Raw genomic sequence first — 24,840 nt, forward strand, 5'->3', positions numbered from 1 at the left:
AACCAGTGCAACTTTTGATCTTCTTTGGATCTTCTCAGACCTTTCTATGAGTTGTACATTATTGAAAGTTAATGCAACAATGTATGCATATATCTACAATGGCTCTGTTATAAAACCTACTTTTTGAGGTTTAATATCTCATCTGGTTTAAATCACATTGGAATGAAACTTGGTTTCCAGCCAGGACACACATTTATTTTACAAAAATATTATTCAACTAGGATTTTTGTTTTTATATAAAGATCAGCAAGAAAATTAATTTTTCAAAAATTTCTACTTTCTTTTCCAAAAAAAAAATAAATACACAAGTATGTCATTGAGCAAAAAGAAACAATTCAATGTCTGAATTAGAAAAGGTGCCTTATTCTTTAGGAAAATGAACTCTTCGTGGTATTCTGGTTGGAGATCCAATTGCAAGATATTCATCATCCAGCTTTTTCTTCTGATACCACAGAAATTCAGACATCCTTTTGAGGACATTTGCAGTATTTTAGACATGTAGTCATAAGGCAGTTATTTTTGTCCATTCTATTTCTTTTCATTTCCATGATTTCATGCATTAGTTTTTCTAAATTGTGTGAGAGGAAAAAAAGCCCTAAGTCATAATGACATAATATTAATCATGTTAACAATTTCAAGGAAAACAATACCTTGTTAGACTACAGTTTCATGTGTGACATTATTAAGAAAAATGTGTTTGCCTTGCATCTACCTTTTCTTTGTGCTGGGGTGGTTTTTTTGTCTTTTTTCTTTTTTTTTTTTCTTTTTCCTTGCTTTAGGGAAAAGCTGTGGAGATAAACCAGATGTTGCCATATACTGCTGGTGGAGATAAGATTGATCTCACTAGAAATTGTGCATACTAAAAGTTAGGTCATGTCTCAGACAGATGGACATGCACAATGTAAAAGAGACTCCTGCAGTTCCCTATGGCTTCCCTGGGATTTTAGGTCCAGGTGCAAAGAAGTAAGCAGGTGTTAGAAGGACTTTATCATCAGTAACGGGCCAGCCAGCACATCTGAACAGCCACAGTGTTGTACATAATCTGCTAGCCATAAGGGCCATGAGCTTCATTCCTATCTTTTGCTAGGTTAAAACATTCTTATGTCTGTATTTTCCACATTCTTCTCATTATTATATTTCATGCTCTACTGAGAATAGAGTTGGCATGCCAAAGACTGTCCCAAAGGAAAACCAGCACCTAACTGAACAATGGCAACAAAAAGTATAATGCATATACCCAAGAAGTAGGGAGAATTAAACTTATCTCAGGAGAAATACAATATCCTAACTTCTGTGTACTTTGCTGATATTAAATGATTAAATAACAACTTCTTACTATTATTTATGTAACTTACTGGATGAAAAGGTTTCCTATCCTACTTCAAGCACAAATATCAATCATCAAAAAAATTACTAAATTAAGCTAACGTCATATATGTATACCTAAAATGTCAGCTCTTTGTTCATGATTATCAAAACTGAGGCTTGGATCACTAGTTGCCAGTATGGAAAAAAAAAAACCAAACCATTCAGTAGTGTTGTTAACTTCCTTTTTCGCTGTCTCACAGGATATCCCTAAAAAATAAAAATAAAAACAAAAATATCTTGCATTAAAAAAAAAATCCTCCAAATAGACTAGTAAGGTGGACAGTGTAAGATATGAAGTCCTTTAACTAAGTTAGTGGTTTTGATAACAATGTCATAGCTGATTTTTATTCATCAATATGTTAAAGCAGAAAAAACAATGCTATTAGTAACATATATGTATTACTAATTTTAACAAAATATGCCAATCGTAACTGCAAACCATGTCATGAGACCCAGAAAAATACTGCAAACTAAGGGAAGCACAGTTGTTAGTATACTAAGTGTGGCTTGATCACCAGTCTGTATCAGATTGGCAGTTATGTCTGTGAATGAATTCTTTATTCTACAAAAATGCTCCCTATCTTAAAAACTACATTTTCATTTCAATACCTGTGAGAGTCATATCATTGCTTTCAGTAGTGAGCATCACTTATATGTCATGCAATATTACATAATACATTACTAAAGAGTAAAAAATACATTATTTTTTCTATATCATACACGATTAAAATACTTTTCTGTACATCATTTGGCCATCATTCTTATTGCACAGTATGTTCCCAATTCTTGTTTAAAACTAAGAATTTTACATTAAACTCTGAAATGGTTTCAAAAAGACATTCCAGCATTCCTCTAACTGTAAGTCTGCTCTGAGGAGACAACACTTGCAGGTAAATGTAGAGCTAAGGGGGTTTTGGTGCTTACAGCTCATTGGCCATATATCCATGGGCCCAAATTACATCCTACTTGGGGTTAGTATAACAAATTGCCTTTGCATGTGGGCCCTAGAATATAGAATCACTCACAAAGGTGGGTTGTCAAAGCAGAAGAGGTGAAACAATGGTGATCACAGGGACTGGAAATTATTATTCCCCCACCTTGTTTCTTCCACCTTCGATTTTCTTTTTTCAGGTTGTTTAGTGACCTGAGGTGAAATGGGAAGGAATTGACAGCTCACATGCTGCTGCTGGCAGCAGAGTTGCTGCAGTTGCTTCCTGGACATGAAAGGAGGGGAAAAAAGAAGAAAGAAACCCAATTGTTGTTCTCTAAACATAACATATGCAAAGGCAGTAGCCTTACTGTAGTTAAAGCCAGCCCCTTTTTCCTGTAGAAATGATTTTCCCCCCACTGCAGTTCAGGAAAAAGGGGAGATGCTTTTTGTCTCTCCCTCTCCTTGCCTCCACAAAGAAAACGTGGGTTGATACCATTTTTATTGTTCTGCTGGGGTGGGTTTCAGACTTCGCATTAGCATACTGAATGTCTAATTGAATTCGGGGGCTGTGTTAATCATCTTGTTTTGTTTAGGGGCGGTTGGTGAAAGGTGCCAGGAAACGATCACTTTGGCTTGGGGTTAGCGTGGTGCTGCCACCCCAAGAAAAAAGAAATCGAGAAGGGGGAGGGAGCTAGGGAGAGGCGAGTTGACTGAGTGATGTCTGAGGGCGAACTCGTGTGTCTCTTTGGTGATGTTGTGTGCTGCTGTACTGAAATCCACCCCTCTGCTGGAGCTAAAGCAAGAGTTGGAGGCATCTGATGTTGCCGTTTCCAGGGTGAAATTTCTAAGGCTTAAAAACAACAACTGAAAAAAAAAATCATCAAAAAAAATCCTCAGCAAATAAAGCCATCAGAACTGAAGAGCCGGCATCTCCATGTCCAATTGGCATCACCCAGACAGACGTTTGAGAACCATATGCGTTTAACCTAGCCACACACACGAGGGGTGAAATGAAGAAAAAAAAATATAGAAAAAAGGTAAAAAATAAACTACAACTACCCACCATCACGTCTTCCAGAAAAGGGACAGAAACAGAGCCGGTAGGAAAAGGGGAAAAAAGAGAGAGAGATAGAGAGAGAGAAAAAAGCCTCCTCCTCTTCCCCCGATGAGTTTTTCGCAGTGCTCTGGTGAAGCTCGGAGGTGGCTGGCAGCGCAGGGGGCGGCTGCTGCCGCGGCTGGCGGGGCTCCGCGCAGCGCAGCGCGCCGGACCGTCAGCACCGCCGCGCCGGACAGCTCTACGCGCTGCTCCAAGCGCCCAGCTCCTCGCCCGGCCGCGCTGCGCCGCGCCGCGCCGCTGGGGCCGGTCCTGCCCCACAAGAAGTACCTCTGTGCTGTCCGGGAACTACACTACACTCTTCTCTCGGTGTAACTGCATTGTCTCCTCCTCACGGAATTGGCCGTCAGGCGTAATTATCCCCATTCCTCCCCCCCTCCCCTTTCTCTCCTTTGCAGGAACGACTCTTTGGGAACCTGGTCCACCCAGGGATGTAAAACTGTGCTTACCGATGCATCCCATACGAAATGCTTATGTGATCGTCTCTCTACCTTCGCCATTTTGGCTCAGCAACCTAGAGAAATAGTAAGTAACAAAGAGAAGGGGGGGGGGGGGGGGAAATCCGGTTTTAATGCAAAAGGCAATAGCGAGGGGACTGCTTGGGGGAGGGGGAGAAGCTGGTCGAGCTTTCCTCTCAGGTATATTTCAGCCGTTGCACTGAAGAATTGTTTAATATTGCAGGTAGGCAAATGTTGGTCTCCTGGTGTCTACAGTGTCTCAGAGAAATGAATTCCAGATTCTAACTAAATCCTGATGAAATTTGCATGTTCTCAAACTCTGCATTTTTCAGAGAAAGCCTCCTAATTGTGATGCAAATGTGTTGAAAACTTTTGTATTGAACAATTATCAACTTAACAAGCTTTTTAAAGGTTGCAAGCCTTTCCAGGAGAATGTGCAGGGCTTCATTATTGCTCTTGGTAGGAAAACCCTAGATACTGTAGTTAAACAGATTGCAGATCTGCATTGGACATTTTCAGCACAGATTTTCTATGTAGTCTGTTGATATGATGTAAGGGAAATAATCAAGTTTTCACGAGAAAGAGGGAACATCAAGTGTATGAGCAGACACTCCCAATATTATTGAATGTGCAAATAGCCAAAAAGCAAGTATTTGTGAAGTTATCCTGCTAAGGCAGAATTTATTTTTCCTGGGTTTGGAAGTGTATGATCAGACTCTTTAACAGCAAAGTAGATCAGTTTGGAACAACGTGTTTGAAATAAAACATTACTTTCTGCCTGAGATCTGGCCTAGAAGTACATCAGTCTTATCTCCTCTGCGGGTGACAAAAGATGTCTTGATAAATGTAATTTACAATACATCCATGAGGCTTTAAAAAGCATTTTGATAAACCAGGCACAGTATGCTTTCAAACTTTTAGATCTATTTTTTTTTTGTATTAGTAAATACCATGACTATTTCAGAACACAAGCATATACACATATGGAGCAAAAACCTCACCTGATTTCTAATGATAATAGTTTAATTTACAGTAGGGAAAGCTAGTTGGTTTTCAAGGTCATTTATTTTCATATTTTATTAAAACACTAAGAACAAATGAAATAAATCTAAATTTGTGGTTTCTTTTACGGAAGGCTTATGATATTGTTGCCATAGATATCTTGCCATTCCTTCTAGACAGTCAGAGGCCCAAGGAAATTAAGTGTGTGAGAATAGTGGATTAAAGTCAAAGTTATTAAAAGTCAGAAAGTTTGATAATCCTGCAACAAGCATGAATCAAATTCTGGGACAGATTACTGGATGATCTTTAATATATAAAGTGAAACCGCGCTGCTTGTTCAATACACATTTCTAAGTATTGCTGGTTTTCATGAGAAAGATACCTTTTAATTAATTTTAACTAGGGAATAGTTTAAACTTGTGTTAATGTCATGTCTCCTATTATATTATAATATTCATTCTTCATTTTTCAAAATACCATGCAGGTGTTATAAGGCATTTTAAAGCTCAGAGGCCTCTGAGGAATGTACCAGTAATTAAACAGATCTCAGAGTATGGATCAGTTTTGGAATTCAGCTGATTTCTGCTGAATTAAGTAGTATTACTAAAACTCTCTGTGACAGCCATGGGTGCTTTTATAATTTTGCTTTTGTTGCTTTTTTCTTTTGATTTGTTATTTTAATTGCTGGAGGATGTTTTTTCTTCATGTTGTCTGTTGTAACCTACAGATCATGGAATCATCTGGTACACCCTCAGTGACCTTAATAGTAGGCAGTGGTCTTTCATGCTTGGCCTTGATCACCCTAGCAGTTGTCTATGCAGCTCTATGGAGGTATGTAATGGATTGACAAAGCTGAACATGTGTACATAGCTATATTTAGTTGAACTGCAATTTAAAGAGAGCATTAAATGCAACATTTGTTATTATCTGGGAAAGAAAAACAAAAAAGCAAAATGTAGTACATGTTTTGATGCCTAAATTTGTTGATGTGACTGATAAGTTTTACTTTCCTGGCCTACTGGTGATGCTATAGCCTACTCTTTCCCCTGCTCAGTATAAATGTAATCGCTCTTTCAGTGAGGTCTTCATAGTGCTAGTAAACAATTTACAGGATTATTCTATATGATATATTTCATGTGAGGCTTCTGGCCTACGCCTTTGTCTGCTTTTCCTCCATTTACATTTTAAACAAAAACTTCTGTGTGCTAAAAATGACATATCAAAGTGCCACATAAGATATCACAGATTAGGGAGGTTTAGTTAGCTGGTTTTGTGTTTGTCCACTTCAATTATGAGTTTCAATGAAGACAATAAAATTAAAGTAGTCTCAAGTAGTGTAGTGGTACATTCCAGTAACAGTCTTTCTTTCCATCTTGAGTTTACTATATTAAAATATTATATTGACTTAAAAGTGCAGTAGATATTTATGGAGTAAATTTGAGAAGCGATGTCTTAATGTAGAAGAAACAGAAAATGAAGAGGAAGAGTGACATAAAATAGTAAATATTTTTTGAAAGTGAGCATGGGTTCTCGTTTCATCTTTTTTTTTCCATAATTAAAGAAAAATAGGTTTATATGGAAGTAAGAAGAAACACAGCAGAAAAAATAGTATTTTTTAGAGTAATGTAAAATCAGATAGAATTTTGCTTTTAGAAGCCGCTCGATAATTTTACACCCTTTTCCCCTTCACTCACTTATGTAGCCACGGAGACTCACAGGATTAGAGATATATATTATAAATATAGAATATCTAGTTACATAAGTTATAATAAAAAGAGTTTACAAATTATGAGTTCTTGACTGTAACAAAACTGAGAATGAGAGTATTTCAGGATATAATACCCATCTGAAGAATTATACCATTATGTTTGCACTCCCCTATATATTTATCACTTGGATGGAAATACTGTCATGCTCAGTGGGGCTGGTCTTCTCCGTTATTTAAATCAGATATAAGGAAGAAATTTTTTATGGTGAGAATGGTGAGGCACAGGCACAGGTTGCCCAGAGAAGCTGTGGTTGCCTCATCTCTGGTAGTGTCCAAGGCTGGGTTGGATGGGGCTTGGAGCAACCTGGTCTAGTGAAAAGTACCCTCACCCATTGCAGGGGGTGTTGGAACTAGATGATTTTTAAGGTCCCTTCCAACCAAAACCATTCTGTGATTCTGTGATACTGTGATTCTATGATTATGGTAACTTCCAAGCAGAGAAAAAAGATAGTGTGATGTGTTATGGACCTAGTGTGGGCTCTACATCCCACTGAAGATAACTCATACAGATCACAGTGTTCTATCAGTGAGATATTTTGCAAATATTATGACAACTGAGTGGCCTGTCATTTGAATCATTAAAATTTGTCTCCAACATATTTCTCGAGAGCACATAGTAACCAATTACAGAGAAAAGATAGACACTGAAACTTATATGTGTATATACTTGTTTTTATAAATCTAGGGGTAGGGAGAAATTTGGTATTTTGACCCTACGTCTTTATTTATATTTTGGAACCCCACCTTCCCTTTTAATGGCAGGGACTGTTTAGAAGTGATACGAGGTAGAGGTCTGAAGAAGGCCTGTGCAAGCATTCTTTGATGGCTGATTGATTTGATCTCCCCAACTGAAAATTCAAACTGAAAGACAAATTTAGTATCAGTCAAATACTTATTTTCCCTTCCCTTCTTTTCTGTTCCCTTCACCAGCAGAAAACTGGAAGAAAAACTAAAACCTTCCTAGCCTAAGTCAAAGCTATGAGCTCCTCCTTGCGCAGTATTTACTCAACCACTAAGATCCTTTCTACTTCATAAATGCACATGATTGGGAACTGGCCCAGCTGAATCAGTAGTTAAAAAGTTAGAAAGTAGCAGCATACTGACAGTGTAGACAAAGGCACTAGACTTTCTTCATTTATCTGCAAACACATAGAACTAGCCTTAATAACATGGGTATATTTTAAGCAAAAATGCATATTGTGGTATCAGGGTTGTTCTGTCTTAACTAAAAAAATGTAATGCTGTATTACTTAATTGATTGATACCTGGGCAAAAGGACTACAATTCATTTCATGTCCAAAGCTCAGCATTCCTTGTGGGTTCAGGACCCCTTTTTAAGACCTCCTCAGTGTCAGCTATGGGGATACAGCTCAGGAGGAGACAGCAATATTAAATAAGCTCCAGTGAGAAGCATATGGCATAGGTCATATAACATATGACACAGTCTTCAGTGGAACTAAGCACCCTCAACTTTAATTTGCTTTTGTAGTCAACATTTATTCTTTTAGCAACTATGAAAATCAAGTCAGTAAGGTACCTCACTTGAAACCGTAATCATTCTCTTTCTGTCCCGTAGCATATAGAAGACTATACATACATAAAAATGAGAATATCTGCATCTTGTAAGGGAATAGGTGATAAGAGTATTTGACTTTTTCATCCTAAACATATTTGTAAAATGTACATGATAAGTTTGCAAGACAGACTATGTGATGCTCACTGCTGTAATTGAATCTTTCTGCACAAACTTAACCATTTTTGGTGTTAGGACTTATGAAGATAAAGATATTATGGTATCACTGTTTTTTCATACAAATTATTCTATAAAGGTTGTGGAACTTCAAGATAAATGCTACCACTATCCCAATAACATGTTTAAAAATGCAGTGCCGTAGTATCATCAACCAATCTGCATCTTATTTATGCATCATGCACCAGATCATCTGTTTATGCAAATTACCATATTTTTGCTGAAGTTAGTTAGTGGTATATACCAGCTATGAATATTCCTGGGGATGAGCAGAGAGCATAAGAAGTTCCTGACATGAATGTATGCAAGTCCATTATTATCAGTATGATGTCAGAACAGTGTTGCCAACCGGCTTTAAACGAAGCATTGATAGATTATTTTTCTAGTATACAAGGTACTAAGAGGGAATTGCAGAATATCTATCAAAATATCATAGTTCCAATGTTTGTAATATGATAGCTCCCTGGTACTCTTTTGGAACACTTGAAAGGGAGTGTCTACTTTTCAGAGTGTCTATGATATTTAATACAAGAACTGCATCAAAGCTTTTTATGATTTACTAGCTGTTTCCCTTTTAGAAAAGTTGTTCCCTCTCTTTGTTTATTTGAACAGGTACATCAGATCTGAGAGGTCAATAATTTTAATCAATTTCTGCCTGTCTATTATCTCATCAAATATCCTTATCCTGGTTGGACAAACTCAGACACATAATAAGGTATGAGAATAGATTATATTAAATTTGCACTTAAATATTAATATGTTTGATTTGTGATTAACTTAAAATATTTACATCTATTTAGTCCTGTACTCACAGGATTTTGCATTTTTGGTAAAATATTAACAGACAAGGAAAAATATTTACCATCTCTCATAATCTCTTTTTCTCCTCCAAAAATCACTCTTGGTATTGTTCCTGCTGGATAAGCTGTGTTCTCTGTGGTAGACTTGTGTATTTTATGACTAAATTTCAAAGCAAAAAAGTTCAAAGACTCAACATCAAAAGGACAAATTCTGGTTCATTATAATAGTTGTAATAGGGTTGTGCTACAGTGTTTTTGTCTTTCTATTAGCTCACTGGTACTCGAAAGGCAAGTAGAAATTGCTTAGAAGTCAGAGTACTACTCTTGAAAATGTACAGAAACAGACATCATAACAAGCTGTAGAACATTTAAATGTCTGACTGATGTAGTTATAAGAAAGTGATAACCCTGCATACCTTACTTAGTAATATATTGCTGATTTATTACTAAGGTTTTCTCAGACTCTTTCTGAACATAGTAGTTATATGTCCCTCTCCTATAGAGCAGGGCTGTGTTTTGAGGCATCACCTAGTGCCTAGTGATGCTAGGCAACTTTCAGAAGTGATAATAAGTGGTTTCTTAAAATTAACTATACATACATGACATCTTGGATTAGAAAATAGGATGTAATTTGTGAATAGGGCAGTGTGCACTAGAATGCTGTTAAGTTTTGGAGTGAGCAAGTATCTGTAAAGTAATTTCTTACCCCACTATGTTAAACTACTTAATGCACTGCTCATCTTAATTTTTCTAGTATCTAGTGAAATACGTTCATCATCTGCTATAGGATAACTAGTGTTTCTACAACACACCTACAATTAAACATTTATTCTTTTCAAACAAATACTTAGAAAATTAGCTGCCAGAAGTCTCGTAAATTCAACAGAAATCACATAGCTGTACTTTGTAAAACATACTCCATAGTAATTTCCATATAATTTAACAGAACTATTAAAATTAAGATATTAACGTGCTTAAAAGTTTTGAATGCATGTAGAGGTACCAGGGAACAAAATACACATTTGCAGAAGAAACCCACATGACTCACAGATTTTATTCAGGGGAAAAAAGTCAGAAATGCAGAAGCAACTTCAGACTGCCAGAGTGCAGAAGCATTAAGCCTCTCTAGAATTTCAGCACTAACATGAATAGTAATATATACTATTTTATTATGTATTTCAGGAAAAAATATGATTCAGTAGCTGAAAGTTCCTATATATGTTGCCACTGTGGAGTCAGGGTTTGAGGGCATCAGAACAACTGAGTTTGATAATATGATCCCTGGGCATGCTGGCAGCCATTCTCTGATGACTCAGGGAACTCTGAACAAAAACACACCTTAATCCAGTTCCTTTCTTTTATTCTTAATCTCTTTGAGCTCCCTCACTTCTGCTTTCTGAACTCCAGAAGGTAGAGATATTATACTGACTTATTTCTGAGCCATCAGATCCTAAAAATGTAAGTATTCAGAGGAAACAATTGACAAAAAAAACAACACATCACTAAGTTTACATTTTGAATGTAAGGCCTAAAAGATCACTCTAAAATACCACTATCTACTACACTCATCTTGTTTTTGAGTCTGCCTCTTGCTTTTGGTACATGTACCACCTGGGAGTACCTTTAGTTGATCAAAGGCAGAAGACATTTTTTATACCAAGGAAGATGTTCCCTGTTACAGACCAAAAATCTGGCACTATGTCCACAGATATATGAATATATTGTAGCTCCAAGAGGCTAGCGTTGGAGCGCACCATCAATGAAATAGCCAGCTAAAGCCACTGTTTAGCAAAAACTTATTTAAATAAGCAGATCCAGGTATGACTTCAATATGTTTGTAAGTAGGTATGTGTTTTGGTGCCAGAAGTATTTGAATGCAAATTCTGAATTCATTTTCAAAGATCATACATGACCAGACAGTGTTTAGTCCATAGATCTAGATTGCAGTACTGACATCTGTAGGAAAAATTGTTTTTATTTTGTTGAGCTGGAAAATTAAATCTATAAATGGGAACTCTAGAAAAGAAATCGGGTTCTTACCTATGGATTAAGACAAAAACTCTTTTAGATTTGTTTCTGAGATTTTATTATTTACTAGAAATCAAAACATTTGAGTTCTTAGTGCCTGAAAATTTTGGTAGAAAACCTGGAAATGTTTTATCAAGGCATTATAATATGCAAATAAGCAGAAATTGTTTCCTAAAACAAAGCTGAGGTGGTGTTTTATGGCAAGCACATAAGCTTAGTTTTTTTAATGCATCAGAGAAAAATTGAGAAATATAACATGCCAAGTTCGAGAGTTTAATTATTCTGTTATCATTCTTCATACTATTCTCATATCATTGGGGCACCTAATTAATGTCCATATGATGATGCTGATATTCACTAAAATTGAAGAATGTCCTTTTTTTCCATTATTTAGTTTGACTTTGCTTCTGAGTTTAAATTGTTTTCAGCTCTATATTTGTGTATATTCCCTTTGAGAACAGGTGCGTATAAGTATCATCAAAGCTGAATTCCAGTATAAAGTTGAACAGTATGTAAATTGAAGATACTGAAGATGTAACAGCATGTTGCCAGTCTTAGCAAAAAGCATATCCTGAGCACCTAAAACACATAACATATACAATTAGTAGTTTTGCTAAATGCACTATAAACCCACAAAAAAAAACATAAAATTTTGTTGATGATAAGATTAGAATGTAGTTTTCTGTATATGCATTAAACACTGCACCAACTACTTTTATTCATTTCAATGCAATTTTATCTCCAGGATATTTCTGTGGTTCACTTTATTATGCCCATTGACAGCTGAGACAAAAAAAAATTGAGTCTTTTGGTCTGTATAAGTGTAAGTTTTCTTTCTGTTTTGTGTAAATAATAGACACTTAGCCTGTTAGGTTTAGCACTACTCTTCGAAGGCTGAGGATATCCCTAATGTTTTTACAAAAACTTCTTTTAGTATGACTGAGTTTGAATATTCCACTCTCTTTGGTTCAACTCAGTTTTGCCTTTTTCCGTAAAAAGTACCATGACAGATGGCAGAAATGGATTAAATATTTACAGAGGACATGGAGAAGCAGTTTAAATTCTTCAAAGCTACCACAGTGTTTCCATTTCTAATACTCCCTGTTTAAAAGTGATTTTTTCCTCCAGTTTCAGTAACTCGAGGATACCGACATTAGATGAGAGGTCGAGGTCATGGGGCTTTTTAGCTTGTTTTAGAATAGATTGTGATGGGAGGCATGAAGGGAAGAATGGTTTCTCTTGGAAGGTTTGGATTGGGATAGCAAAAAAACCTTTTATTAACAGAAAAGCCTTGCACCCGTATTCCTTTGTAGCCAAAAGTGGTGTGCATTTTATTGAAGGACCCAGCTGAGAAATGTTCTGCTTTTTTCAGTATGTTTCCCCAAGCCTTTCAAAATGCAGAACTTTATTCAATGCAGTTTCAGACACTGTAAGAGATTTTTGTTTTGTCAGTTCCTGTTTTGAAATACAGGTCACTGAAGCTTGAATTTATGAGAATATTATTAAATTAATTATGTGTCTTTTTTCAATATACTAGATGTTGTACTAGGCATGAGGAGCACATTAACTTACTTTGATATCTCTGTATCTTGTTTTCCTTCTGGTATTAAATGTTAGCCATATATTCATATTTAAATTTGATGATATACAATATATGTACACTGGAGGTAGCCCTTTAACAGCTGAATTTAGGTGTAATATTGAAATTAAGTCTCCTGAATCAGGAAGGGTAATACTTTTCATGTATAACCTAACTGTTCAAATATCTGTTATTTCACAAATGCTATGAGATGTCCCTAACATCTACAAAAGCATTACATATTTACTTTGAAGACACTGACAGTTTTCTTTGAGGACATATCTAGCAGTGATTTGTAGGTTTACCTGTAATGTAAATCTTGCTATACTATGTTTTCTAATGTTCTTCTCATCAAGAAAAATGGTTGTATTTCTTCTATATGTGGACCTCAAGCTATAAATCTTTACTGTGGTTCTGATCCCATTTAATGAATAGATTCTCTACCCCCAATACGTTATTAATTAATATTATGTGGAGGTTTTCATAAATTCACTTTCCTTTTGAATACAGCTGGAAAACACATTGATTTTTTTCGCAGTTCTGCCTAACTAAAAACACATTAGCTGTTTTATGTAAGCAACTCTTGTTTACCTATTTTTCCCGTGATGAAAACAAAGGTTAATGCTACTTAAAATAAACCATAGAATTCATTATACATATGAAAAAAAAAAAAAGTTATTTTATACATTATCTGTTTCTGAGTGTACTTAAGAGTTCCTTTCTGGAGTTTGGGTCACCTGTGAGAAAAAGGCATGTTTTTAGGAATGTCATAAGACTGCACATTTTCTTAGCCATAGTCAGGTTTCTGTGTGCCTAGCAAGGGAAAATGCTAAGGCACAAGGCAAGATTTAGCAACCCTTATAGCCTGTGTCATCCCCATTTAATTGTGGTTTTCAGTTTATTATGCTATTACATTTTGGAATTAATCTCTTAGACCATACCTGAAGGATATGCAAAAAGCATATCCTGACCACCTAAAACACATAGCATAAGCGATCAGTAGTTTTGATAAATGCATTGTAAACTCACAAAAGAAACCGTAAAAATTTGTTGATAAGATTAGAATATTCACTAAATAACTGACTGGACAAAAATAACCCCACTGTAGTCTTTTCTCAATAGAAGGTTTAGAGTGAAAGAAGCAAATAGAATTGGAAACGAACTGAGATGCCACAGCATCCCATTCCCATAGCACTCTGAAGCAGCTGACTGTGTAACTAGAGCTCCCTCAGGTTTTGAGAAACAGTGGGTGGTGGGATCCCCTGAGAACCCTGCAAATGTTCAGGTGGTACTAATGCTGCCTCTAACCATGCGGCTCTTGCCCCATATCTGCCGCTGCCTTACAGATGCAGGCATTGTGGCAATATATCTCCTAGGAAACAGCGGGGGAGTCCTAAGAGCAGATGGAATGAACAGAGAAATGATGCTAACACAGCATTAAGGTTGTGTTAGAAAATCAATGAGGAAGCAAGGAATTTAGTATGTCAGGCAGTAGCACTCTGTGTTTTAGGTCTTGCCTGGAAAACTTCAGAGGAATACCCTCCATTTAAGCAGCTGAAACCTGTGAAAATATGTCCTCCTGTTTCAGCTAGTACCCACCTTCCAAATTAACACCTACTCTGCTGAATGTCATCTCTTTCTTTGTGTAACAGGTTTTTGAACAGCTGATTCAGGGGCTCTGGTATAGGTTAGCCATCACAGAAACACACCAGTAAACAGGTCAGCAGGCAGTGTGCACTGCATCAAACACATCTGCCTGCCTCTGTATTTGGGAACTCAGAAACCATTAGTGGGAGAAGACCTCACTTAACTGAATAACTATTACAGGAGTAGGTCTGTTTAAGCAACATTTTTTTACCATGCCAAATTCTGGCAAAACCCGTTAACATCACCTGAATTAACTACTATTAACTTAGTTTGCACTCTAAGCCAATGATCCAACTAGTTTTTCAGCACTTAGCTGCCCATTCACCCAGCTGTGACCTCCTAGCCTGGTTACAAGAATATGGTGAGAGAATTTATTGGAGATCATTTTAGTGAGCTATATTTTGAAAAACAAAAGTGATGTTGATTTGGAAATCCAAAATTTACCAAGGTTTACCCATGAAAGACTTAGGCTGTGTCTGACCCATGACTCATACTGGTGCCAGCTGTAGTGTCTCTTGGTTGTTGAGGGTCTTCTCCCATCCACCCAAACAACCACACATTGCATGCATGTGCTGAGAAATGTTGCTCAGGTGTAGTCTATTCCTTTTTCCCTGGTTGTGGTGCTGGTTTTTGTACTGGCATGTGTGTCTCTGCTGTCCTGCCTTAGCAAAAAAAACAACATAGCTGACTTTCCTGAGGTAGCCATATGCTGTGTTGCTCTTCCCAAAATGGTATCGTTTTAGCTCCTTGCTCTTCAGAACCTGTTTAGAGTAGTTTTTCTCTTCTAGAATTCAACCCCACGGCCCTGAGGAAAATAGCTCATTCTCTCACAAACACCTGTTTGAATCACTTCAGACAATCTGTTGATGACTCAGGCAGCTATTTTGGGCTTCACACCTTTTTTATACTTCTCTTTTGCTTATTTGTTGAATTTCAGTGGAAATAGAAAAGCAGTCAATGGGAAGTAGATCATCCTACAAACAGTTAAATGTTAATGTCTTTCAGTTACATAATCTTGGTATTAAGAAAGAGAAAACCACAAACTCTTCTAAGTGACAATAGTAAAAAGGATTTTTAAATGAAGATACCATAGGACTAAACTGCACATGACTAAATGGTTTAATTAATAACGAGAACAACAGCAACACCAAAAATCAGCATTCAGCTACTTTGTTGTTTTCTTCCTACTATGAAAGCCGAATTTCCTTCCCGAATTTTCGTGTGTGAATTACCATTTATAAGAATGTAGGCATAAGAATCCATTTGTCACATAAACCAAAACAGATACAGAAACGCAGTTAGATGTTTTTGATATCTGGTAAAATAATACAGTAAAAAAATACAACTCTGAGATAAATGCAATGTAAATCTTATGACCTACTACAATAATTACATCATTACTTCTTCTGTATAAAAAAAATAAAACCTGTTAGAAAACACAACCTCTTTTAAAATACTATCATTTTAAGGAACAGTAGTGTAAATTTGGTGCAAAGATTATCTACCAATTGTATCAGATTTTATTTAACTTCCCTATAATTCCCCGTTGTGTCTGTGTATTTTTGGGAACATATGGTATGGTTTAACCTTGGCACGCACTATGAAGTTTATTTGTACATTTTTTACCTTGTATTCTCCTAGGTCAGAGTTTTCAGGCCCCTGTATCTTGCAGTCAAGTCAGGGAGAGTGTTTTATAAGAGAGTGACTATTGGATCAGTCTGATTCTCAGGCTGGTCTCATCAGAAGCTATAAAATGAGTATGCTTTCCTTAACACTACATACCTTGCTCTGTAAAAGCTATGGGTCTCACTCCTGTGATCCTTATACATGAAAGTATTCCCTAGACCTACATTTACTTTAAAGATTTAGAAAAATTGTAACGTAGATGTTGGGAGAATCAGGCTCAGAGGTGGTTTAAAAGTCAGTATGAAAACAAATCTTGGCGTTTGTGTTTCTTGCTTATGGCTGAAGTAAGCTCATTTCTGAAAACAGAGCTTGCTAGTGAATCAGCTCACTTTTTATGCTGGAGTCCCTCTTGCTTTTGCAGCAACTAAAAAAAAAACCCAAATGTGAATCATGTTTTGCTACATTCAATCAAAGTAGTCCAGGGTGCTGTTTGAACAGCAGCCCAAAAGAGTCACTGCAGAAGTACAAGAGTCTCTGCCCTGGGGAACTGTGAGTTCACCTACCCTGTATCTTATTAATTTGTGGTTGATTTTTAGTCATAAAATTCCCATGAAATGATTATTGTTCTCAGGTGCTAAGATTAAGGTCTGGGTTCCAGTGCCTATGCCCAGACCTGTTTATTCATTTTGTATTTGTCTGCCTTAATAGAAAAAAAACAGAAACAAAAACAAAAAACCAAAAATGAAACCAACCAAACAAAAAAAGTGTGACAAGAGTGCAAGAGTGGATTTCAAGTTTCTCTTTCTTTCTTTCTCTCTCTTTTTCCCTGTGAATCTTTTTTCCTGTCTACAAGGAGCCAGGCTTCAATGGGAAAAACAGAGTTTCTTTCCCACTTCTACTTTTTAGCTCTTCTACAAGGTGAGGTTAAGTGAAATTTCATGGGATGTGGGAGAAGCAGGATGCGAATCTCTGTTCCAGATCGAGGCCAACAATCAGATGGAAAGCCAATGATGATCATAAAAGATCTGACCTTTCCTGCTTTTTCTTTCTGAGAAGAAAACTGTGGTCACTCTGTGCTGAACTCATTGAAGTCAGCATTCACTAAATATAGTCTAAGTGTATTTATTGCATCATATGGAAAAGCAGTGTTGTTAGATGCTGTGGATCGTATCAGAACCTTATGATGAGACAGATGCTTAGCTTACCAGTTAAAGGGACTGCTAGTATGCCTAGGGACCCAAAATTATGTACCCAGAGATCCTTTTAGTGCTATTGAAAAATGCATGTAGTGCCTTTAATTTTAGACCTCTGCCAAAACATGACCTTTTTATATTTATTTTCATGGACATACATGCTTATTATGTTGAGTCGCAATGAGTCACACCTTCGACATCAAGCCTGGTACTGAAAAATTTGACAGGAACTGTGGTTTAGTATTTTTCTCTTTTGATGTTTTTGTCAAAATTTATATAAAATTGACATTGTGGCTGAATAAGTAGGTATATTTAATAGAAAATTATGCTCAGAATAATCTTTTGAAAGAAAACTGTAAAGGTAAATTTGCAAAGCATGCATTTGGCTATAATCATGGACATTTTTAACAAATGTAATTGTGAGATTTCCAGAACCCTGCAGGGAAGTGTACATGTTTTGTAATAAAAAGGCCTCAAGCTGTTTAAACTGATAGAATTTCTGAAATGTCAAGAAAGTTCAGTTTGCACTAGACTTCTGGGTTTAAAAACAGGATGGAAAACATGTTAGTGTCTCTCTCTTCTGAAGAAAACTGAAATGTATCTGGCACAAGGAGTCCAGCAGTTGGAAGGAAGTATGAATAAGGTTGGCACAAAATGTTGTTCCATTAGTAAATGGTTACATATCTGTCTCTAATTAGCAGTATGGCATATAATTTTTGCTCTGTGCTCTTCATTTCATAAAAAGTCACATCTTCAACCTACCCCATATTTACTAAATAGTTCCTTTAAGCTAGGAAATCTAAATGGATTTATTATTCTTTAAATATCACTTAAAGTTAGGTAAAGACTTAGAATGAGAATGGCTTCCTTAACAAGCTTAGCTAAGCCATACAGGATATAAAGCCCAATGTGTTCAGAACCTACAGCTATTGAAACTTGTTTTTTAAAAAGATGGAATTAATTGTAAAGCCGTTGTTATTTGCATCATGATTTTACACTGCTTATATATAAGAGGGTTTTCAAGGCTCCGTCTTCTACTGCATATCCTCTTATGTCAACTCAATCAGAATTCAGGCTTGAATGTCACCAATTTCATTATTGCTATAAAACCTTAATTTTGGCACTTTGTTACCTTTTAAAGTAAATACAGAATAATACTAATGTTTCACTGAATTGAATGATCCCACAAGGCATTGCAGTTGTACTACAATGGAAGAAAAATGGTTTTGCTAGGAATCATAGTTGGAACTCAGTATCAAGGCAGAATTAATGATGGACAAGAACTGCTGCTAGACTCAGTTTGCCTCTTGTAGCTATTCATAAACCTCGCCTCATAAAATCTCTCCAGAAAAAAATTTGTAGGAGTTTAAGCCTGATCAGGTGTCTTGTTTCCATTTGTTTCTAAAGGATTCTGCCTTCTGGATAGAAGATTCAACAATAGTATCTAAGACCAGTAAAAATAGATTTTAGTAAGATTTTTAAACCTTAGTAAGATGGCTCAATCACATTCCATAAATACCTAAAGAATATTATCTGTCCTAGTTAAATATTAGCCATTAAATGATCCAACATGTCTTTTAATTGTAGGAAATTGTCGATTACAGGTAGAAAGATTTCAAAACTTCAAGTTGTGGCATTAATCCCTGTGAACACATACGGTCAGTAGAAAATGCAAAGCCTGAAATGAATTAAAACTAAGCCAGATTTTGTTGTTTTGCAGTTGCCATGGTTAGGAGCATGCATGCAAGTTATTGATATCGCTCAGCTGACACTTGTTATGCCATGATAACTTGGTTGTGTGTTTGAGCCCCTGGAGGTTTCAATTCAATACTTAAGTGAACAGGTATGACAAATGAAGCAAAGCCAAAGAAGCATTTTGAGGTTTCTTTGTCAAGGAAGCACTTTGCAGAATTTCCATTCAAGATACATGTATACTGTACCCTGCACAACTGGACTTTGATATCTCTCAGCATTGCACTATATTAGTGTTAATTATTCATATGGGCTTTGCTAATCTCAGGTCATGCTCCTTCTGTTCTCTACATTTAAACCAGTTATCATGTGTCAGCTAGAATCATAGAATCAGGACTGATTTGGGTCACTTGGATTCATTTGTCTCCCCTAGAAACTGGTGAACAGAGATCTGCTGGTGTTCTATGAAAACTTAAGCTTCTGGAAGGAATTTTTCTAAGTGGTGTTGAAGGAAAGGGAATAAAAAATGGATTATAATGAATGCACAAAGCAAGTAGCCTTTCCATGCTGTCCCTAGCACGTTTCTTCTTCTTGTTAAGCTCACATGCGCAATAATCCCCTATGAGAGTATGGTTCTGTCATTATGGTCTACCAGAGGCTTTTGTTTCCAAGAGCCTCTAAAATATAAGAATAGATCTATCATAAAACATTACCCAGTTTCTAAATAAAGTAACAAAAAAAAATTAAGAAATCTTGTGCCTTCCAGCATCTGAAAGGGGAGACTGCTTTCCTACAATAATCTAAACCTGTCAGTACAATTGTTTTAGAGATGCTGCTGTGTGTACAGAGGATGACACTGATTTTAGCGGTTGCCTCTGCAGGCAAAGTTATCTGATCTGTTCAGGTCACAGAGCATCCACTAAGGGAATTCCCACCGCAGGAGCAGAGAGAATACAGATAACTTTCCAAAGGTAATTTGGCTATGTCATGTCATCCAGAGCATAACAGCTATGGATATAGTCTGAGAGATTTTGTATGAGGAGACATCCATGCTAAGTATATAATTCATAATATAACATTTTATACTTGATAATTCTAGTTGCCAAGAGAGACATTTAGCATTAATTATTAATTATTGTTGTTGTTGATAAAAATAAACCTGTCATTGAGGTTCTGGGAGTATTTCCAACATCAACAAATTTTCAAATTGATTTATTAGCAGATATAATCATTTTATATTTCTCCCTCCAGTCAGAACCCCAGCTTATTTCTTGCCTGCCCCTCCCATAGGGAATCACTTGAGTAAATATATCAGCCTTTCACTCTGTTCTCAGTGTCAGCACATCCAGATCTGTTAGCTTGCCTATAGAAGCAAGGAGTGAGGAAAAGAGGTGAGGACTACTTCAGCTGTAGTAAGACTTTTAAGCCTCCATTTCTGAGCATTTTAATCTTAGAAATATTAACTGGTACACAGAAACAGTGGATGTTATGAAGAAGGCTGGATGTGAAATTTTGTCAGGTAAAATGGAGGAAAAAAAAAAGATGCTGTAGAACCATAGAATCATAGAATACTTAGGGTTGGAAAGGAACTTAAGATCATCAAGTTCCAACCCCGCTGTCGTGGGCAGGGGCACCTTACACTAACCATATCACCCAAGGCCTTGTCCAACCTCGTCTTGAGCACTGCCAGGGATGGAGCATTCACAGCCTCCCTGGACAACCTATTCCTGTGCCTCACCACCCTAACAAGAAAGAATTTCCTCCATATATCCAATCTAAACTTCCCCTGTTTAACTTTTAACCCATTACCCCCTGGCCTATCACTACAGTCCCTAAGGAAGAGTCCCTCCCCAGCATCCCTATAGGCCCCCTTCAGATACTGGAAGGCTGCTATGAGGTCTCCACGCAGCCTTCTCTTCTCCAGGCTGAACAGCCCCAACTTCCTCAGCCTGTCTTCATACGGGAGGTGTTCCAGTCCCCTGATCATCCTCGTGGCCCTCCTCTGGACTTGTTCCAACAGTTCCATGTCTTTTTAATGTTGAGGACACCAGAACTGCACACAATACTCCAAGTGAGGTTTCACAAGGGCAGAGTAGAGGGGCAGGATCACCTCCTTTGACCTGCTGGTCACGCTCCTTTTGATGCAGCCTAGGATACGGTTGGCTTTCTGGGCTGCAAGCGCACACTGCCGGCTCATGTTCATTTTCTTATTGAGCAACACCCCCAAGTCCTTCTTCACAGGGCTGCTCTGAACCTTCTCTGCCCAACCTGTAGCTGTGCCTGGGATTGCTCCGACCCAGGTGTAGGACCTTGCACTTGGCATGGTTAAACTTCATAAGGTTGGCATCAGCCCACCTCACAAATGGGTCAAGGTCCCTCTGGATGGCATTCCTTCCCTCCACCGTATCAACCGAACCACACAGCTTGGTGACATCGGCAAACTTGCTGAGGGCGCACTCAATCCCACTGTCCATGTCACTGGCAAAGATGTTAAACAAGACCGTTCCCAACACCGATCCCTGAGGGACACAGACTCGTTACTGGTCTCCAGCCGGACATTGAGCCATTGATGACAACTCTTTGCATGCAGCCATCCAGCCAGTTCTTTATTCACCGAGTGGTCCATCCATCAAATTGATGTCTCTCCAATTTAGAGACAAGGATGTCATGTGGGACAGTGTTGAACGCTTTACACAAGTCCAGGTAGATGACATCAACTGCTCTACCCCTGTCCATCAGTTCTGTTGCCCCATCATAGAAGGCCACCAAATTGGTCAGGCAGGATTTCCCCTTAGTGAAGCCATGCTGGCTGTCACCAAGCACCTTGTTGATTTTCATGTGCCTTAGTATGCCTTCCAGGAGAATCTGCTCCAAGATTTTGCCAGGCATAGAGGTGAGACTGACTGGGCTGTAATTCCCTGGGTCATCCATTTTTCCCTTCTTGAAAATGGGGGTTATGTTTCCCTTTTTCCAGTCGTCGGGAACTTCACCTGACTGCCATGATTTCTCAAATATGATGGCCAGCGGCTTAGCAACTTTATTTGCCAGCTCCTTCAGGACCCGTGGATGGATTTTGTCAGGACCCATGAACTTGTGCACATTCAGATTTTTAAGATTATCTCCAACCAGATCCTCTCCTACAGTGGGCGCAAGGTCTTCATTCTCACAGTCCCTGCATCTGCCTTCCAAGACTTGGGTGGTTTGGTCAGAGCCTTTGCCAGTGAAGACCAAGGCAAAGAAGTCATTCAGAACCTCAACCTTCTCCAAATCCTGTCTAGCCAGTTCTCCTGATAGCTTCCTGAGGGGGCCTACGTTCTCCCTAGTCTGTTTTTTTATTTGCTACGTACCTATAGAATCCCTTCCTGTTATCCTTAATACCCCTAGCCAAGTTTAATTCCAGCTGGCCTTAGCTTTCCTAACCTGGTCCCTAGCTTCCCAGACAACATCCCTGTACTCTTCCCATGCCACCTGTCCTTGCTTCCACTTATTATAAGCCTCTTTTTTCATTTGAATTTTCCTCAGCAGCTCCTTATCCATCCAAGGAGGTCTCCTGGCCCTCCTGCTGCACTTCCTTCTAGCTGGGATGCAACACTCCTGAGCTTGTAGCAGGTGATCCTTGAATATCAACCAAGAGTCTTGGACCCCCCTGCCCTCTAGGGCTTATATCCCATGGAACCTCACTAAGCAGGTTCCTGAAGAGGCCAAAGTCTGTTCTTTTGAAGTCCAGGGCAGTGAGTTTGCTGCACGCTCTTCTCACTGTCCTGAGGATCTCAAATTCGACCATCTCGTGATCGCTGCATCCAAGGCTGCCCTGGAGCGTCACATTTCCAACAAGCCCTTCCCTGTTGGTGAGCATGAGGTCAAGCATGGCACCTCTCCTTGTCGGCTCCTCTATTACTTGCAGAAGGAAGTTGTCTTCCACACAATCGAGGAACCTCCTGGATTGCTTGTGCCTGGCCGTACCATCATGTTTCTACTCAGCAGCACAAGTGAGGGTATTATAGACTACAGGGAGAAGCTGTGCTAGAAATAGTAGTGCTGTGGACAAACTTTCCTTTTACTGATCACACTTGAGTCCAAACAAAGAATTAATTTATTTTTTGCAGTAGCAGAAGCTCCCAACTGGTCTGGAAGTGTCACTCACCATGCATTTCATGTGTTGAGTTGATTAGAGCAGTTAAATATGTAGGTCTCACAAGCTGGTATGCCAGTGAAACAGACTAGAAAAGACAGGTCACAACTACATTCCTGACATTTAGGCATTTAGGGACTTCTGCACAGGACTTCTCCGTTTTGAAATAGAGAAGGTGGCCTACAGGATGCAAGCTTTACCTTGCAATCATGTAGGTTTTCCTCAGTATTTGAATGTCACTGGTGTGATTTTCTGGTCATGGCGGGGCACTGGAACTCATAAGAAATAGAGGTGGCATCTGACTACCGTATTCAGTTCTTCAGTGGCTTTGGCCAGCTGGGAAGGTTTGTTTCATGGTCATTTCTTACACAGGAACCCATCATATTCATCATGTTCCTAGACCACTGGAGGGGTTTGCCCAGTTCTTCAACCTGGAGTCTGACCAAAACAACTTCCTCAAGGATTTACAAGTTAGGAGTTATATGTTAAAAGGCCACAGATGTGGCCAGGCAAGTTGCCACAATGGGTGAAACACATTTTTTACTTTCCCTAATATACTCTCTGCTTTGTATTAGATGTTCACTGATTTTAGTGCATTTCATAGAGATAGCTCTGTGCCAGATAAAAATCCATCTTCTCCCACTGAGATACTTTTTTTTCTTTTCTGCAGATATTCTCTTAGTACATACTGTTTTACACGGGAACTGTTTGCATCCCTTATACATTAATTTTTTAATATGAGACTCAGTGAGATATAGAGCCAGGGGTTAATCATGTGGTTAGCCATGTGGTTAATAATTTAAAATAACTGAAGGGATTTTGTTTCCTTTAAATTGTTACTAATGCATTATTTATTAAGTCATAATTTGTATATAATAAAATGACTAGGCTCAGTCAATGATAATTACGTTACTTAGGAACAATTTGAAGTCACGCACATCGAAAGCAATATAGTAGCATTTGCTTTGAAGCTTTATGCTAAACATCTATGTTTCTTTGAGCTTTATGTGCAACACTGCATTTTGCTTAATATTTTTATGGTTATTTACCTTTCAAAATAACCAAATCTAAATTGGAACAAAGCTCAAAGCACTTTGGCAAAAGATATGCTAATAATTTCCAATTAGGAAGAAAAAATTGCTAAAAACTAAGATAACGTGTTACTAGCAATACAATTACACTGTCTTTAATTGTATGCAGTGCCTTCCAGGCCACAAAGAGTCTGAGGTGAGAACAGCAGACCAACATGTTCTGTGGGCAAGACAGCTACCCATTCTTCTGTTCTTGAACACCAATTCCAAGGGAAAATCTTCCTTGTGAAAACATAGCTGTGGTACCGCTGGCTTTGTGGAGAAGCTGGTCACAGTAAAATTATTTCCTAATTGCTGTGAAAAATGCAGGTCACTTCTTAGGCAGGATTAAGATGCTTCTTGAATTCCATAGGCATTATGTCTATCACTGACTGTCATAAAGGAGGAGAGGAGGAGATTCTTCCAGCCAGGATGTCTTTAGTTAGAAGCAAAGAACCACTTTAGACAGCCCCTGTTGTGTGGCATGGGAAAGTCCTAGTTTTGAAGACTGCATTTTCTTTTCGTGTTGCCTTCTTGCAAGAAATATTCATAGTGAGTGGGGATTTTCCCTTCAGGCCTTCATGTGTAAAAAAAAAAAAAAAAAAATGCTGTTTGTTTTGAAATTAAAAATTAAGAAAGTAAAATGGTCGTTGCACCATTTCTTCTTTCTTCAGTTCTCCTT

General features: G+C 37.9%; 1 protein-coding gene across 6 annotated transcripts in view; it reads left to right on the forward strand.

The window, feature by feature from the left end:
- The window catches only part of ADGRB3 (adhesion G protein-coupled receptor B3), a 465,858-nt gene that overhangs the window by 359,860 nt on the left and 81,158 nt on the right, over positions 1-24,840 (forward strand). For all 6 annotated transcript variants that reach the window (XM_062608135.1, XM_062608134.1, XM_062608138.1 and 3 more), the window contains 3 exons: positions 3,812-3,938; positions 5,601-5,704; positions 9,004-9,106. In XM_062608135.1, the coding sequence (XP_062464119.1) occupies positions 3,812-3,938; positions 5,601-5,704; positions 9,004-9,106 (334 nt within the window). The remainder of the gene's footprint in view (positions 1-3,811; positions 3,939-5,600; positions 5,705-9,003; positions 9,107-24,840) is intronic.

The sequence above is a fragment of the Pezoporus occidentalis genome, unplaced genomic scaffold, assembly GCF_034315485.1.
Source record: "Pezoporus occidentalis ecotype Australia unplaced genomic scaffold, CSIRO_AGI_Poc_V1 ctg13, whole genome shotgun sequence".
Taxonomy (NCBI): domain Eukaryota; kingdom Metazoa; phylum Chordata; class Aves; order Psittaciformes; family Psittacidae; genus Pezoporus; species Pezoporus occidentalis.